Source organism: Nicotiana tabacum, chromosome 7 (assembly GCF_000715075.1).
Source record: "Nicotiana tabacum cultivar K326 chromosome 7, ASM71507v2, whole genome shotgun sequence".
Classification (NCBI taxonomy): Eukaryota; Viridiplantae; Streptophyta; class Magnoliopsida; order Solanales; family Solanaceae; genus Nicotiana; species Nicotiana tabacum.
Window position 1 is genome coordinate 155,934,323 of NC_134086.1, and position 14,568 is coordinate 155,948,890.

At 36.7% G+C, this 14,568-nt stretch overlaps 2 protein-coding genes across 4 annotated transcripts; one reads left to right on the forward strand and one right to left on the reverse strand.

Annotated features, from left to right (window-relative positions):
• Positions 1-528: 528 nt before the first annotated feature.
• On the forward strand, positions 529-8,717 carry LOC107775252 (uncharacterized). 3 transcript variants are annotated; one of them, XM_016594974.2, is made up of 16 exons: positions 529-684; positions 792-975; positions 1,564-1,738; positions 1,822-1,927; positions 2,195-2,277; positions 2,996-3,022; positions 3,146-3,312; positions 3,444-3,554; positions 4,525-4,605; positions 4,721-4,785; positions 5,597-5,653; positions 6,165-6,236; positions 6,338-6,586; positions 7,346-7,461; positions 8,148-8,243; positions 8,369-8,717. In XM_016594974.2, exons 1-16 carry the CDS (start codon positions 634-636, stop codon positions 8,517-8,519), a joined length of 1,791 nt encoding a protein of 596 aa, XP_016450460.1. In that variant the 5' UTR covers positions 529-633; the 3' UTR covers positions 8,520-8,717. The 3 variants fall into 3 exon arrangements, with proteins under 3 accessions (XP_016450460.1, XP_016450466.1, XP_016450471.1); XM_016594980.2 differs by having other exon boundaries at positions 530-684; positions 792-882; XM_016594985.2 differs by lacking the exons at positions 529-684; positions 792-975 and having other exon boundaries at positions 1,599-1,738; positions 1,815-1,927.
• Positions 8,718-9,067: 350 nt separating this feature from the next.
• On the reverse strand, positions 9,068-10,540 carry LOC107775230 (uncharacterized). Its single transcript, XM_016594947.2, has one exon. The coding sequence runs from the start codon at positions 10,538-10,540 to the stop codon at positions 9,068-9,070; it is 1,473 nt and encodes a 490-aa protein (XP_016450433.2).
• Between the last annotated feature and the right edge of the window lie 4,028 nt (positions 10,541-14,568).

Consider the following 14,568-nt stretch of genomic DNA (forward strand, 5'->3'; position numbering starts at 1 on the left):
TCTCTTGAGGAGTGCACGCTGGTCGTGACTTCTTTATGTTAGAGTCATATCCCAAAATAGAATGAGGATTCGGAGGAGTTGCAAAACCGGATGATCTTTTGGTTACCGGTACGCAGTTCCCATCCTCGGCTCGAGTTGTCCGCTCGGGTAAGCCAGGTCTAGAACAAACACCCAGGATAAACCTAGTATAACAAAACCTCATGCCGGATCCCTAGTAGGAACTCTTATTTGCATCATGTGCACTTGACTTAGGGGACTCAACACAGGGGTTGAGTCCGTCTAGGACAAACAACCTGAAATGAAAAAGACCATCCTGCTGCATCTTGTTTGTTTTACGCATTTATTTGCTGCAGACTTGCATGCTGACCCAGTAACCCCAATAGAGTAATTATGTATTATCCCCAAAATTTAACAATTAATTAATATTAACTCAAGTCATTATAAATAGTTGGAGAATGGAAGTGTGTCCCGGTACCATATTATTGGAGGCTCTCAAGTAAGATTGGGAAACATAAGGGGTGCATTATTAACTTGGGAAAATTTCAAGGTAGGCTACAAAAAAATAACCCGTTTATCAAGGCCCTTCGCATGACATTTTAGTTCCCTTCGAAGAGTGACACAAAATCTTTGGCAATGGCGACTCCTGAAGAAGCTAAGCTCCAGCAGTTTCTTCAATGGCTAGAGGTCTCAAAATTGTATCTTGACATTTTTCTTTATTACCCTTTTGCATAATTTTTTGCATAAATGGTAATGGGTTACTCTTTATTCACTAACTCGGAGTTCAAATTCAGGTGAACAATGCAGAACTACGTGGTTGCAGAATCAAATACAGTCATTCCAGTAAAGGGTTTGGAATTTTCTCATCTAATCATACATCTGATGGTAAAATCTTGAGCTATTTCATTTTGTTTGCCTTTTCTAGCACGAGCTGTTTGTATTTTTGGAGCATCGCTTGGCTTACAGGTTATTTGGTTGGTAAGTAAATGCAAAATTGTCGATAAGAAAGCGAATTCAGGTTAATACAGAGCTCCTTTGTATATCTTGCTTTCTATTGTCCATTTGCTTCTTTGTGAAAATTATGTTTTTTTTTCTGTTGGGTCCTATAGGAGGGGGGGGGGGGTTTATTGCAACTCTGGGGAGTGAGACTCAAGATTCTCGTATAAAATTGCTATTATCTTACTTGAGCATGTAAAATAGTTTGATTGCTTGAATGATTCTTGTAGCAACATTTATAGTTTAACACGATCCTCTGCTAACTGGCTAAAAAAGAATGATCTTTTGTTTGATTTACTGTTGTTTGGATATCAATTGTCCCCATTTTTGTTTATCTTTTTCTTATGTATATGATTGGGTTGTTTTAAAGATGCATTCATGTTTAATTGTAACTTTACTTGTCAGAAATAACGAAAGGAAAATCTGAGTTGAATGGTGTATCTTGGTGCCTTTTTCGTTTGTTCTTGTAGAGCTGTTATTCTGTGAGCAGTGAAAACTTTAATTTTAGAGGAATAAGATGGAAATTTGTCATGATCGTGCATGCTTATTTTGCTCGTCAAACTGTATCAGGGATACCTCTGGTGGTTCCATTAGATTTGGCAATAACTCCAATGAGGGTACTTCAAGATCCTCTTCTCGGACCTGAATGTAGGGCTATGTTTGAGGAAGGGGAAGTAGATGACAGACTCTTGATTACCTTATTTCTAACCGTGGAACACCTACGAGAAAACTCTTCATGGAAGCCGTAAGTATTATATTAATCAGTGTTCATTCTTGGATAGAAAATTAATGTATTTTGCGGTGTCAATAATTGCTAAAAGACAACAGGTACTTTGATATGCTTCCAACCACATTCGGAAATCCACTTTGGTTTTCCGACGATGAGGTGTTAGAGCTTAAAGGAACCACATTGTATCGGGCTACTCAGTTGCAGGTATAGTTTCTTGATATATGGCATACTATTAATTAGGCCTTTCTCTTTGGCCATATATAAATCTCTGCTACCTGCCACTATGCCAGTGTGAGCTTAATAACATAAGTTGGAGACATTTTTTCCCCTCTCGGAATCGGATAGCTAATCCTCCTACCCAGTTGTCAGCCTTTGTCCTTGATAGCTAATTATTTTACTACTTTAGCATGAATTTTAACCCGTTCTTCGCATTATCAAGCACATGTAACATAAGGCAGGTTTCTGTTGCAGAGGAAAACACTGCAGTCTTTATTTGATGAAAAGGTGAAGAGGTTGGCTGAGAAGCTTTTAACTCTCGATGGACGTCCAGAAAGGTGTGTGCCATATCAATCTTTTATCACTAACGGTGAATGTAGAATGCACCTCTGCCTGAATATCGTACTGCTAAATACGAATTTATGTACTGCACTCACCTTTTCACGTGGATAATACATAGTGTATTACTGTGCTTATATTCTGTGCAAAGGATGTTGCATAATATGCTGACCACTTCTTTGCCTATGCATACAAGAGAGACTTGGTAGCCTCAGTTGTATTGTTGTCATTATTAAAACCTTTGGCTTGTTGCTTGTGCTTTTAATCATAATTTTGTTATTAGTCAATGTTCCTTCAGGTGGAAAATGAAATAATACGTAGTTCCATGCCTGCATGATTGCTCTCTATGCTAAACTCACATTTACTGATGGAGTGATGGTTACTTGAACAATTCATGCTAGAGAAAAAGCTATAACTTGTTATCATTCTCAAAAAAGAAAAGAAAAGAGAGGCTATATGTTGCACTCACCAGTGTACAGTGGAGAATGCATATTATATTAGTATACTTGGATTCAGTGCGAATGGTATTACATAATATACTGATCACTTAGGCACTCTCACCTTTTTGAAGTTGAATGGCTCACAAGCCAGTGTGTTGGTCTTGTGGTTCTTGTGATGTATTGGACTTTGCAAGTCCATCAGTATTAGAAATCTTATTCTAATTTAAAAATTTTAAACTTGTGATTGACAAGTTCATAACTTGTTGCTTTTTGGCAGAGATGTGAGATTTGAAGACTTCCTTTGGTATGCATCTTTCTGGAAACTAGAGTCTTTGACTTTCTAAACAATGGCCGTCATCTTTACAGTTCAATAGAATACTAATTTTTACGTAAGCTGCTATACGTTTTAATCTCGTGGACATCATAGGGCAAACTCCATTTTTTGGAGTCGAGCACTAAATATCCCTTTTCCCCGCTGCTATGTATTTCCGACGAATTCAGAAGGACAAGATAGCGATATTTCTAGCAAAATCATAAATTCTGGAACACATACTAATGACTGCGGCAGTTTATCTAACAGAGAGTCCGCAAAAGGTGAGGTCAATGTTCATTGTCATTAGAATATGTTTCTTCCAACAACTTCCCCTCTCCAATGATGGAATCCTATTCTCTCTTGGTAGTATGAGATCTAGTTCTGTCTATAATTTAAATGCCTATGATTTCAGTAGCCGAGCATGATGCACTCCAAGATAAAGTTGCTTCTGCTGCTTCCATCTCACAAGGAGAGATAGTTTGGGTGGAAGGTCTGGTCCCAGGCATTGATTTTTGCAACCATGGTAATTTAGCAGTCATTTGACACCACCTCTTCCTGGATTCACTGATAATTCTGCTCTGCAATTCTTTATTTGAACTATTTAATAATTCTGACTGATTAATGTGATTATATGGATGTGTGATGGAACCCGAGTACGAATATGTAGAATGAGCTAAAAGATATCTTCCATCTTGCTAGTTCCCTGATATCTGTAAATTTTTTAGGCCGCTTTTTCGCTTGTTTCCTTTCTCCGTAGGCTTCAACTATTTCAAATGTCTAGATACATGTATAATGCTATCTTGTATCTCCAGGACCATAAAACAACGTTATTTTAGGAATTTTCTTCAATTGGTAGAAAGTATCAGAAGACTGACTTCAATTGCAAGACTTGTGCAGCTGTTGTTTACTGTGTAGATTCTGTTAGACTAGCATTCCTTGCTTTCCAAGATATTATGATTTTGGCTTTATATTGATACTAACTGGCTTCCCTTTTCGAGACACCTTTATTATCTCCAGTAAGCTATTGTTTCCAGTAGTAGTGTCAATTTATGCTTACTACAATCAGGCGCACTCAGTCAACTTCTTGCTTGGATCTTTGTAGTTATGCATAGATTGATATGTTAGTCTTTGTATTTTTTCTTTTTCTTGACTAAGTGTTGTAAAGAGTGGATGAGTATATATGAAGTGTCTGGAATGTGGTTATATTGGTACAACCATTTCAGCTTCATCTTGATGGGAATTTCTAGTGCATCAATTTATTTCTAGCTTTCTTGATGGTGTTCTCTGCCATCTAAAAGCTTCTTCATTTAATGTCAATTACTGGACCAAATTGGAGTGAAATGGATAGTATGAATTTATATGCCGACACCATTAGCTTGGGATTGGGCGTAGTTGTGGGATAACAAAAAGCTCTTGTTTTTATATTTTTTTTTTTTTTTTTTTGAGATGGCTTGTGTTTATCTTTTTTCCTTTCTGCTAAAATTGCTTTACAGATTTCAAAGCTGCAGCAACTTGGGAAGTTGATGGAACCGGAGCAACAACTGGAGTTCCTTTCTCCATGTACCTTCTTTCGGGTAAAATCCTTAAGAAATTTATTATAGTTTCCTTTTTTCAATCCATGCTATACACTATTTGCTACGTATTTTTTTTTAATTAGCCAACTAACATGTGTGTTTCCTGATTAAAAAGCTGGAGAAAATCCTTCCCAGATTGAGAAAGAGATCTCAATTAGCTATGGTGACAAGGGAAATGAGGTACATTCACCTGTTATGTGAGATTTCATACACCAAATTTTGCAAATGAAAAGTTGCTTGCTGATAATGCTGGTTTTTTGCCATTGATGAATTTTCTGGTAGCTTTAGTATGGTCACCACTGTTCATCATCACCCAGTAAAGAGGTTCTTTCTGAGAGAGAGTTACATTCATGACTACTGACTAGTGACTGAGCTACTACATTAATGAGCCCATCCGGTGATGTCTATATGGCTTTGGTGTAATATGTTGAAAAGAATGCAACTTTTAGTCTTATTTCCCTTTTCTGGATCATAAAGCAGTAGAAAAGCGTTTTTTGATTTTTGATTTTGGCTAGGCTGTTTGACAGACTTCAATCCAACTTACTTGAAGACGGAGAATAATGACTCTTTTTTAGATACATTATCTTCATCAAAAAAGAAAAAGGTGGAGGGGGTGGGGGGTTACGATAGCGTTGGCTTCTTAATCTCCCAATGTTCTGAAAATGATTAGACATATTGGAGCAGGATAAAGGATCTGTGATATATTTCTCTTATTTGTTTTACATGCAAGGATCTCAAAGTATGAGCACAATGGTTTTTTCTTATGGAGTTTACTTTATCTAATTTAGTTAATATCCTGCTTGATTACTATTAGTTGCATTAAATCTAACTTATTGAAGCATAAGCTTTATGATTTTGCATTATGCTTTGAATCTTCTTAGCAAAGTTAATCTGTCTTTTTCACTATTTTGAGAATTGGTTTATCTTTTTCTCCTTCCTTTATTTATACTTCTTATGTTTCATGTTAAAATAGGTGGTTATCTTGTGACAGGAACTGCTGTACTTGTATGGATTCGTCATGAATGATAATCCTGACGACTATCTCATGGTAACCTATCTGAACGAATATGTATTTCTGAATCATCATTTGTTGCAATGCATGCTTGATCTAGTCTTCATCCATGTCATAACATGGCCCATATTAAAATGTAAAGGTCTGCGTGGAGTAATTGCAGTATTCAAGGTCTTAATTAAAATATTGGACTACACCTAATATAATGGATGTATTGCTGGCACTTTTTAACAACATATCAAGCTAGGGTCTTTGTTTGGTTTGATGCGCAGTCCATGTCTAATGTCAAGCCTCACAGCTATAATTAAATGTGCTTCATCAAGTCACTTTAAATGTTAAGAGGCCTTCTTTGAGTAGAACCTCATGTAACACTCAGCATTAAGAGGTCCACATGGATCAGAATCAAGTGCTGAAGGTTCTCAGTAAAGACCTTGAACTACTTCATCCACATCAGTTTCTTTTGGTTTGGAAGCTTATCTTCTTTAAGTGGTCAAATAACAGATATCAGAAAGCATTAAACACACACAATTGGAAAACAAAATTTCAGGTTCATTATCCTGTGGAAGCTATTCAAAACATTGAATTCTCAGAGTCCAAAGCTCAACTTCTTGAAGCACAGGTCAGCAGATTCTGTCTTACAAATAATTTCATGGAACTCTCAAACAAGAGTCAGGCATGGTGTGTCTCTATGTGCAGTGATAAGCTCATATCTGTCTGCAGAAAGCTGAATTGAGATGCCTCTTACCACGAAGTTTGCTAAATCGTGGATTTTTCCCTCCATCAGACGCTTCTGGGGAAGACAAAGATAAATGCATCAGTAGTCAAGTTTGCAATTATAGTTGGAGTGGTCAACGAAAGATGCCCTCTTACTTGCATAAGCTAGTTTTTCCTGCAGATTTTTTGAATGCACTGAGAACAGTAGCAATGAAAGAAAATGAACTTTATCGTGTTTCTTCCCTACTTGAGGAGGTAAGATCCATCTTCAGCAACATCTCCTGGTTTTCAGTTTTTGAAATGTGAAAGAGGGGATAAAAAATCTAAGTCTCCAAATTTGCTTCTGGTATTATTCCTACTACTGCCCCTCGGGTAGGGGTAAGGTCTGCGTACATATTACCCTCCCCAGACCCGACTTGTGGGATTATACTGAGCCGTTGTTGTTGTTGTTGTATTATTCCTACTACCCAAGTTTCAGTTCTGTGACTACTTGATCACACGAAATATCATGAATCTCTTATGTTAATTAAAGTTTTCTTTTTTGCTTCTACGAGAATGTAGATTCATTCGCTTTACTGGTGGGAGCTAGACTTTTAAATGTTTCCGTAATCGTGTGTAATGGATATGAACTCGGTGGATTAGCATGTTCTCCGCTGAAATGCTCTTTCTGTTAATGGATCAGTGGAGAGACATGTTAAATGTGTGCAAGTTTTGCTATAAATGAATTAAAAGGTTCCATGGAATTTAAACTGATGAATTTACAAAGAAGTATTAAACTCTCCAACTTCTGCTCTCCCTTTCGAGCCATCTGGAAACCTAGAAGCTAACAGCGCCATGTCTTCTGATTAGAGTCAAAGAGTATAGGTGCTTCATTATTTGTATGTTTTAGTTTTTCCCATTGATTTATTTTTGTCTTGTTAATCTTTCTAACCTCTTAAGCATGAAAAGCCACTTTATTGGTACAGATCGCCAAACTTATAATTATATTATTAATTATGTTTTAATGTTTTCAAGCTTGTTGGATCTGGAGGAGAGAGGCAGCCAACTGACACAGAAGTCCAAGCAGCAATATGGGAGGCTTGTGGCGATTCTGGAGCTCTGCAACTTCTTGTTGATCTGCTTAACATGAAGTAATCTTCTTCCTAGTACTATCATCCTGCCAGTGGTAGCATAGCACCAAAGTTATTATGGAGTAGATGTTTATATTTTGATCCTGCATATGCTTATTTAGCCCCTCTCCTACCTCTCCGGCTCTGCTATCCCAAAGAAAACAGAGATCATCAGAAAAGAGTCAGCCAAAAGCTGATTATGGTTTATTGTCCTCTTATTAATTACCCTTTTCGAAAATTTTCATGAACTTCAGGAAAAGCGTTGTGATGCTCCCTGTAGCCAAAGGTGGAAATAGCTCGTATCTGTTTACACTTCCTACATTCTAGCCGGTCACATTTTTCATTTGGATAATAGAAAGGGATATGGATTATGGGCGGGTTGTGAGGTCGGTTGGTTAAGAACCCAGTTCCAGACAGAGAAGTTAACAGTCATCTGTACAACAACGGCTTCCAACTTGCATTGAGAAATCTTTAAAGTAAAATCACAAACTTGGCATAAAAACTGTTGCTATTTTTAGGAACTTACTCTACTCTATCATCGTCGAATTCTGTAAATTCGTCAAATTTGTGGGGAAAACAAGACTTTGTCAAGTTTGTGGGAAAATCCAGATCCTAAAAGGGTTTCTTATTTTTGTTTGTGTTACTCCTATCTTGATAGTTGACAATCTTGCATTTGTTTACTCTTTAAACTTTGTATGCTCTTAAAGGATGTTGGATCTGGAAGAGGGTTCAGGGACAGAGGAGAATGACACTGAATTACTTGAGAAAGCCTGCACCGAAGAAATTCCAGAAGATTGCAGAGGGTATGATTGCAAGCTACTCTCAAACTTGAAACTTTAAGAGAAGTTTTTATTACTAACCAACCAACATGAAAATTGCATGTATGTTAACGTTACTAAGACCACACTTTCTTGGGTTGTTACTGCAGATCCAAGACCAATGGCGGCATCCAGAATCATTTTCTGAGCAGAAATAGGTGGTCCAGCATAATATATCGGCGGGGGCAGAAACAACTCACTCGTCTGTTCCTGAAGGAAGCAGAACATGCATTGCAATTGGCATTGACTGAGGAAATCTAGAATATATCTAACCCAAGTTTGTACATTCTGCAAGAGAGCTATTTGAGCAAATAGTTGGGTAATGATCTTTCTTGTTGATTAGGAAAACTGGTCAGAGGCGAATCCAGGAATTCGAGAGGATGGGAACAAACATGTTTCAAAGATAAACATTCAGTTTCATGATATAAAATTTTACAAAAACAACTTGGCTAGCAAAAATTATCCAATTCCATTATCTCAAAAATACATCATTAGTTTACATTTGTACTCGACGATTTTTGAAAGCGATCCATAATAGCATCATTAGTTACAATTGCAAATACCTTACGCACTATATTGCAAACTAAACAACCATTCAAAAATTCATCACCAATGCAATTACGTAGATCATTCTTTATGAGCTTCATTGAGGAGAATGCTCTTTCCACACTTGCCGTAGCAACATGTAAAATCAACGTCAGCTTCACAAGTAAATAAACAAGACACCAAGTTTGATTCAATTTTGTTTTGGCCATCACTATAGCAAGATCCTTAATTCCTTTCAAATTGAGAAAAACACTATCACACTTTCAAGCATAGACAATGAAACTATCGAGCTGGTAACTGAGATCCCGAAGCTCCCTATCACCAAATTCACTTGGATAATACTTGGGCAACTTCATTATTCTATCTTTATCAAAATTAGCAAATGAATCAACCGGATTCAAACTGGCCATACTAAGGAGCAAGTCACTAGTCACTACACCAAAACGATAATTGAGCTCTACAAGTTGGAAATCAATAATAGCATAAAATAATTCCACATGAAAGTGATGCGAATATGAAACATCCGACCTCTTACGCTTCGACCTTGGATAGTTTTCATCCATTTTGGGAATTAAAATACCATGTTTACCACAAAATAAGTAAACCTCATCCATCAAAGACCCAAATTCACTTTCTCTCATTGTTTGCAATCTTGTCTTTGCAAGGTCAAGTAACCTCATAGCATTGATGATATCTTGATCTTTCTTTTGTAGAGTTTTATTCAATTCATTTGTAAGAAGCAACATCTTGAACATCAAGTGCAACATAAACACAAATTCAAAATCTTGAATATTATCCAAAAGATTTTTTGCCGCAAATCTATCAAGAGAAAGTAGACAATCCTGTTGCATATCTTTTAGCACATTAACAATTGAAACAAATATAATCATCAAATTTTCCAAGGTCTTAAAATGAGACCCCCAACGAGTATCACCCGATTGTTGAAGGCTACTTTCTTGATTCAATCCTTGCCCGGTATAAACTTCTCCATTTTTAAGTAATTCTTCCAGCTTATCTACTTGGTGTTGTCGAAGTGATTCCCTGCGTTTAAAAGATGCTCCAATAGTATTCAACAAATTAGTGACAACATCAAAGAAATTATTCACATTCGAATGCTTTTTAGAAAGAGCTACAAGTGTCAATTGCAACTGATGAGCAAAACAATAAATATAATATGCAGATGGAGCATCTTGCAAAATTAAAGTTTTTAGGCCATTTATATTTCCCTGCATATTACTTGCTCCATCATAACCCTGTCCACGTATCTTGGATGAACTTAGTGAGTTATCCAAAAGTAAAGAATAAATTGCATCCTTCAGTGATTGTGCATATGTATCTTTCACATGGACAATGCCCAAAAATCTCTCTATCACCTCCCCATTTTTGTTAACATATCGTAGAACTAGGGCCATTTGCTCCTTATGTGAGATGTCCTTTAATTCATCAACCAATATTCCAAAATAATCACCATCTAGATCTTTGATAATAGCTTTAATGACTTCTTTAGCACAAGCATCCACAATCTCCTTTTGAATGGTTGGACAAATCATCATATCATTTTTTGGAGCATGACATAATATCACTTTTCCCACATTTGGATGCTTATCTCCATGAAATTCCAAAAGTTCAAGAAAAATACCTTTGTATTCAGATTCTTCACTCTCATCATGACCACTAAATGGCAATCCATTTCTTAAGTGAAACCTCACCACATCAATTGAGGCATTTAAGCGCATTCGATGATTACTTTTTACTTTCTCGCTTTGTCTGTCAAAAGAAGATAGAATGGATTGATGTTGATTCGCCAAATCTTACATTCTATTGAAACATTTATGATGAATACTATTTACTATACCGACATGTGCTCTATATCTTTTTTGAACCCTTGTTCCAACCCCTATAACCATCTTTTGTAAAAGCATCCCCGGCATGTCCACGACTTTTAAGTTCATTCTTGAATAAATAACAACACAAACAAAAAGCAGCATATGCTTTTATGCTATACTCCAACCATTGAGAATATGGACCTTTAAACCAATCAGGATTGAATTGATTTTGTTCCCAAACTTAGTTTTAGGGAAATCATGACCATTCGGTTGACAAGGCCCTCTTTGAATAAAATATCTTCTTACTTCATTTCGAATGTTAGGACTATACTGAGAAATGGGTATTCTTTCTTTAGGATCGGTTTCAAGAGATCCCAACCTAAGGTCACTATTAACATTTGAAGGAGGGGAAGGAATTACTTCTCTTTGAACTTCTGGAATTATTTGTGAATTTGCAGATGGTTGACACGAACTAGAACTTGGTTGGCCATTGTTTAACTTGATCACGTATATATCCATTGTGATGTTCGGAAAAATTATTCCTACAAAATCAAATACTCGTATTTATTTAATCTTAGACAATATCCATTTTATAAATTCAAATCAATCTTAATCATACAAAGAATTCACGAAAAGGGGAATCACACCCCTTTAGAATTTATTATTCAATAAGAAATCACACAAAAAAGGCATTAAATTGGTTAATAGGATTCCAAAAATTAGATAAACATAAAACAATGAACCAAACAAATGAGGAAAATAGAAAAAAAAATTATAAAGATGAAAGTAAACAAAATAACTGAGATTAAATATAAAATAAGAAATAAAAAATATACCTGCGATGTGAATCTATAGAAGACAAAGAATAAGCTGATTTGGAGTTTAGAACGAGATAGAGAGAGGGGGGAGCCGGGGAGGGAGATTGGCGCGACTCACTGAATTGGGAATTTGGGGGAATATTGGATATTTGGCATTAAAAAACTAAAAAAAAACACAATGATAGTTGTTGCTACCGTGCAAAACAAATTGTAAAAGTCAGGAATGTCAAATGTGGGCCAGTTGGGGAAAAAAGAAAAGGCCCAACTAGTGCACCTTTGACCTATTTTTGACCATGGGGGCCCGCAAGTATTTTTATAAATATTAAGTGAATTATTTATATAATAAATCAAATTTTATGGGATTAGCATGGGGTCACCGGCACCATCATTTGTTAGGCAGATCCGCTTCTGGAGCTGGTGTCATGCTTTGAATAACGAATGCAGTTATTAAAAAATGTTCTCTCTAACTTTTCTCTCTGACGTGGGAAATGTGCCCTTTCTTTCTCTCTCCTTTTGAAATTTTTGGGATAATTTCACATAAATACAACTCATTAACTTGACTTGCAATATAATAGCCTAGATATCACTTTGCAAATCTATAGCCCAAAAAATAATAGGCTAATTCCCGAAAGACAACTTATTTTGCTCCCTCTCTATACAACCAGTTGTTTTCATCCTGCTAATTTCCTTTGATTATTAAGCATTTGATAAAAAAATGCAAATCAGCCACAACGCAACTCAAAAATCCAGAATAATACATATTATCTGAAGGTAACAAATTCAAACACTTTTATGTGCAATTGCTGAAGCAATCCAACAGGATAAAAGAAAAAGAAAAACTTGGTAAATGAATTGTAGAATCCCCCAATGCTCATACAACACATTACATGAAAAAAAGAAGAGAAGGAAGTGTCAAACTTCTGTAGAGGCCTCTTACACACTAACAATGTATATACATCCTTATAAACTGAAAAATATATAATTATACAATATTATACACAAATATACACATTTATACACGATTATACAATACTATATAACTTGTATAAACATGTATAATAGTGTATAAGAGGTGTTTGTATATCCATATACACAATTATACACTAGTATACAGTATAAATACAAACTGCTACATATTTTGGCGCTGGGGGATGTTCCAACTAGAAAGGACGTGTATTGGATCAAATGCAGCTCCAAATTCCTGAAGAACCATGGCCGACAACGCGCTTGAATTGGCAATATCATGACATTGCTGCTGAATTAGATTGAAAGCACTAGTTTTGCTACAACATTAGTGGTTATTTTTTGGTGCAAATCAAGTTTGAGAGCTATTTATTTTCAGATTTGTGTGTATTTTTATGTTTCTTTCAAAAATCTTCAGTCTTCTGCTTGCCACCATGGACGACGGAGTAGGAGCCCGAGCCTTCTTCGAGCCATTAATGGCAGAACTGCGTGGGGGTAGAGGAGGGGGAATAGTGGGGGCTAGGTTAAGAAAGGATGAGGGATCTATGTGGGTTAGAAAGAAAGAAGTGAGAGGCGGTGAGAGAGAGAAAGGAATGAAGAAAGAAGAAAATAATAAAAACCCTAAAAGTATGTCTTTAATAGTGAGCTAAAGGGTGAAAAGTGTTTTTCAAGTTATGTACAACACGAGCTAAAATAGTGTAAGAGCTTCAAATGTGGGCCATTTTCGGTTGGTAAGGCCTGCTGCAAGCAATATTGGATTTTTCTATGGGGGGATCGGAATGTCTGGCCAGCTCTCAATCTTTGTAGCTTCAAAATAGCTCCTAAGTAATGGAGTTGGTGGTCGTATAGGACCATTACTGCTGTGACTTCCTAAAAATCGGAGAATTTTTTCAACATTATCAACCCAACCACTATTATAATCTGCTTCCGGAATAATCACCGCTGATTTTCTGCTTCCTTGCCACACTTCTATTCTTACAAATCTGCCATAGATATTGTAATTCTGATAGACTCTGTGAAGATATTATTGTTGTTTCCTCCCCCATCTTCTGTAAAGATCTCCTCTCCCCCTTGATGTTTGCTTCAAAGCGTCACATACCCATCGTAAATTATTCTCGTCGATGCTAATTTTGCTAGTGAAACGGCTGCTTCTTTCGATGACTGAACACCACCTAATCTGAGCATCCCCAATGTTGATGAGTTCAAAAGATTTTTCCCCTGAAATGAAAAAAGTTTGTTCCCCCCATCTACCTAGGTTGAAGAAGTTACACACCCACTCTCTAGATGTCTGATTGGAACTTTCAATGACCCATTCAACAATAGCCCAAGCACAAAAATCATTCAGAATTGGTTCCTTGGCAGATGGAAAATTAGTGCAGGACTTAAAGTTACTTACTCCCATAGACCACAATCGTTTCCTATTCGAGTTCCCATCGAGACAGAAGGCTGTTAGAATCAGTGCAGGGAATTGGTTCTGGAGCAGTCGACATCTACATTTACAATGGTGGATGCCATGTTATGGAACTATTTCTGTTGATAGCTGCCCGGAAGTTTTATGGGTAAAAACTTTCGGGATCCCCTTCCATGCTTAGACATCCGAAATCTTCAAACAAATTGGAGATCAGTGTAGCGGCTATATTGGAGCAGAAAGCATTTTTTCTGGGCTCGAATTTGCATCAGGAACTCCGACAAGCAGCTTCCGGCGAAGGTTGGAATAGATTGGGGAGGTTTGAAATTTGAAATCTCGATAATAGCGGAGAACCAGCCAACTCCAATACCCAGTAGTACAAACACATTACCCTCTATAGCAGTGAGGCCAACAGAAAAGGTAACAGAGGACCATGTGGGCTCTGAGATCTCGAATCTTGTGCAGGTCAGCAAGGATATGTCTAATGTAGGGACCAACTTCAATTTTAAAAACCAGCCTAGGATTTTACATGTGAAGGGGCCAGCTGCAAATTAAAAGTCTCAGTTACAACAACTACAAATATTAAGACCCATAAACCCAAAACGCTGGGATTTTATAATGGATACAATTCAAGTGGGCCAAAGCAGAAGAAACATTTTAAAAGGCCCAACAACTGTAATACATGGAAGGTGCTAAGGAATAATAATGACACGTCTTCTAAAGGGTCATTTGACAGAGATTAAAAATTA

Bases quoted from the DNA above. Each gene is read 5' to 3' on its own strand.
- LOC107775252 (XM_016594974.2), top strand. From the start codon at position 634: ATGGCGACTCCTGAAGAAGCTAAGCTCCAGCAGTTTCTTCAATGGCTA. The intron at 1,928-2,194 runs GTATAGTTTCTT...TTTCTGTTGCAG, and splicing joins ATCGGGCTACTCAGTTGCAG to AGGAAAACACTGCAGTCTTT. The intron at 5,654-6,164 runs GTAACCTATCTG...ACAAAATTTCAG, and splicing joins ATCCTGACGACTATCTCATG to GTTCATTATCCTGTGGAAGC.
- LOC107775230 (XM_016594947.2), bottom strand. From the start codon at position 10,540: ATGCGCTTAAATGCCTCAATTGATGTGGTGAGGTTTCACTTAAGAAAT.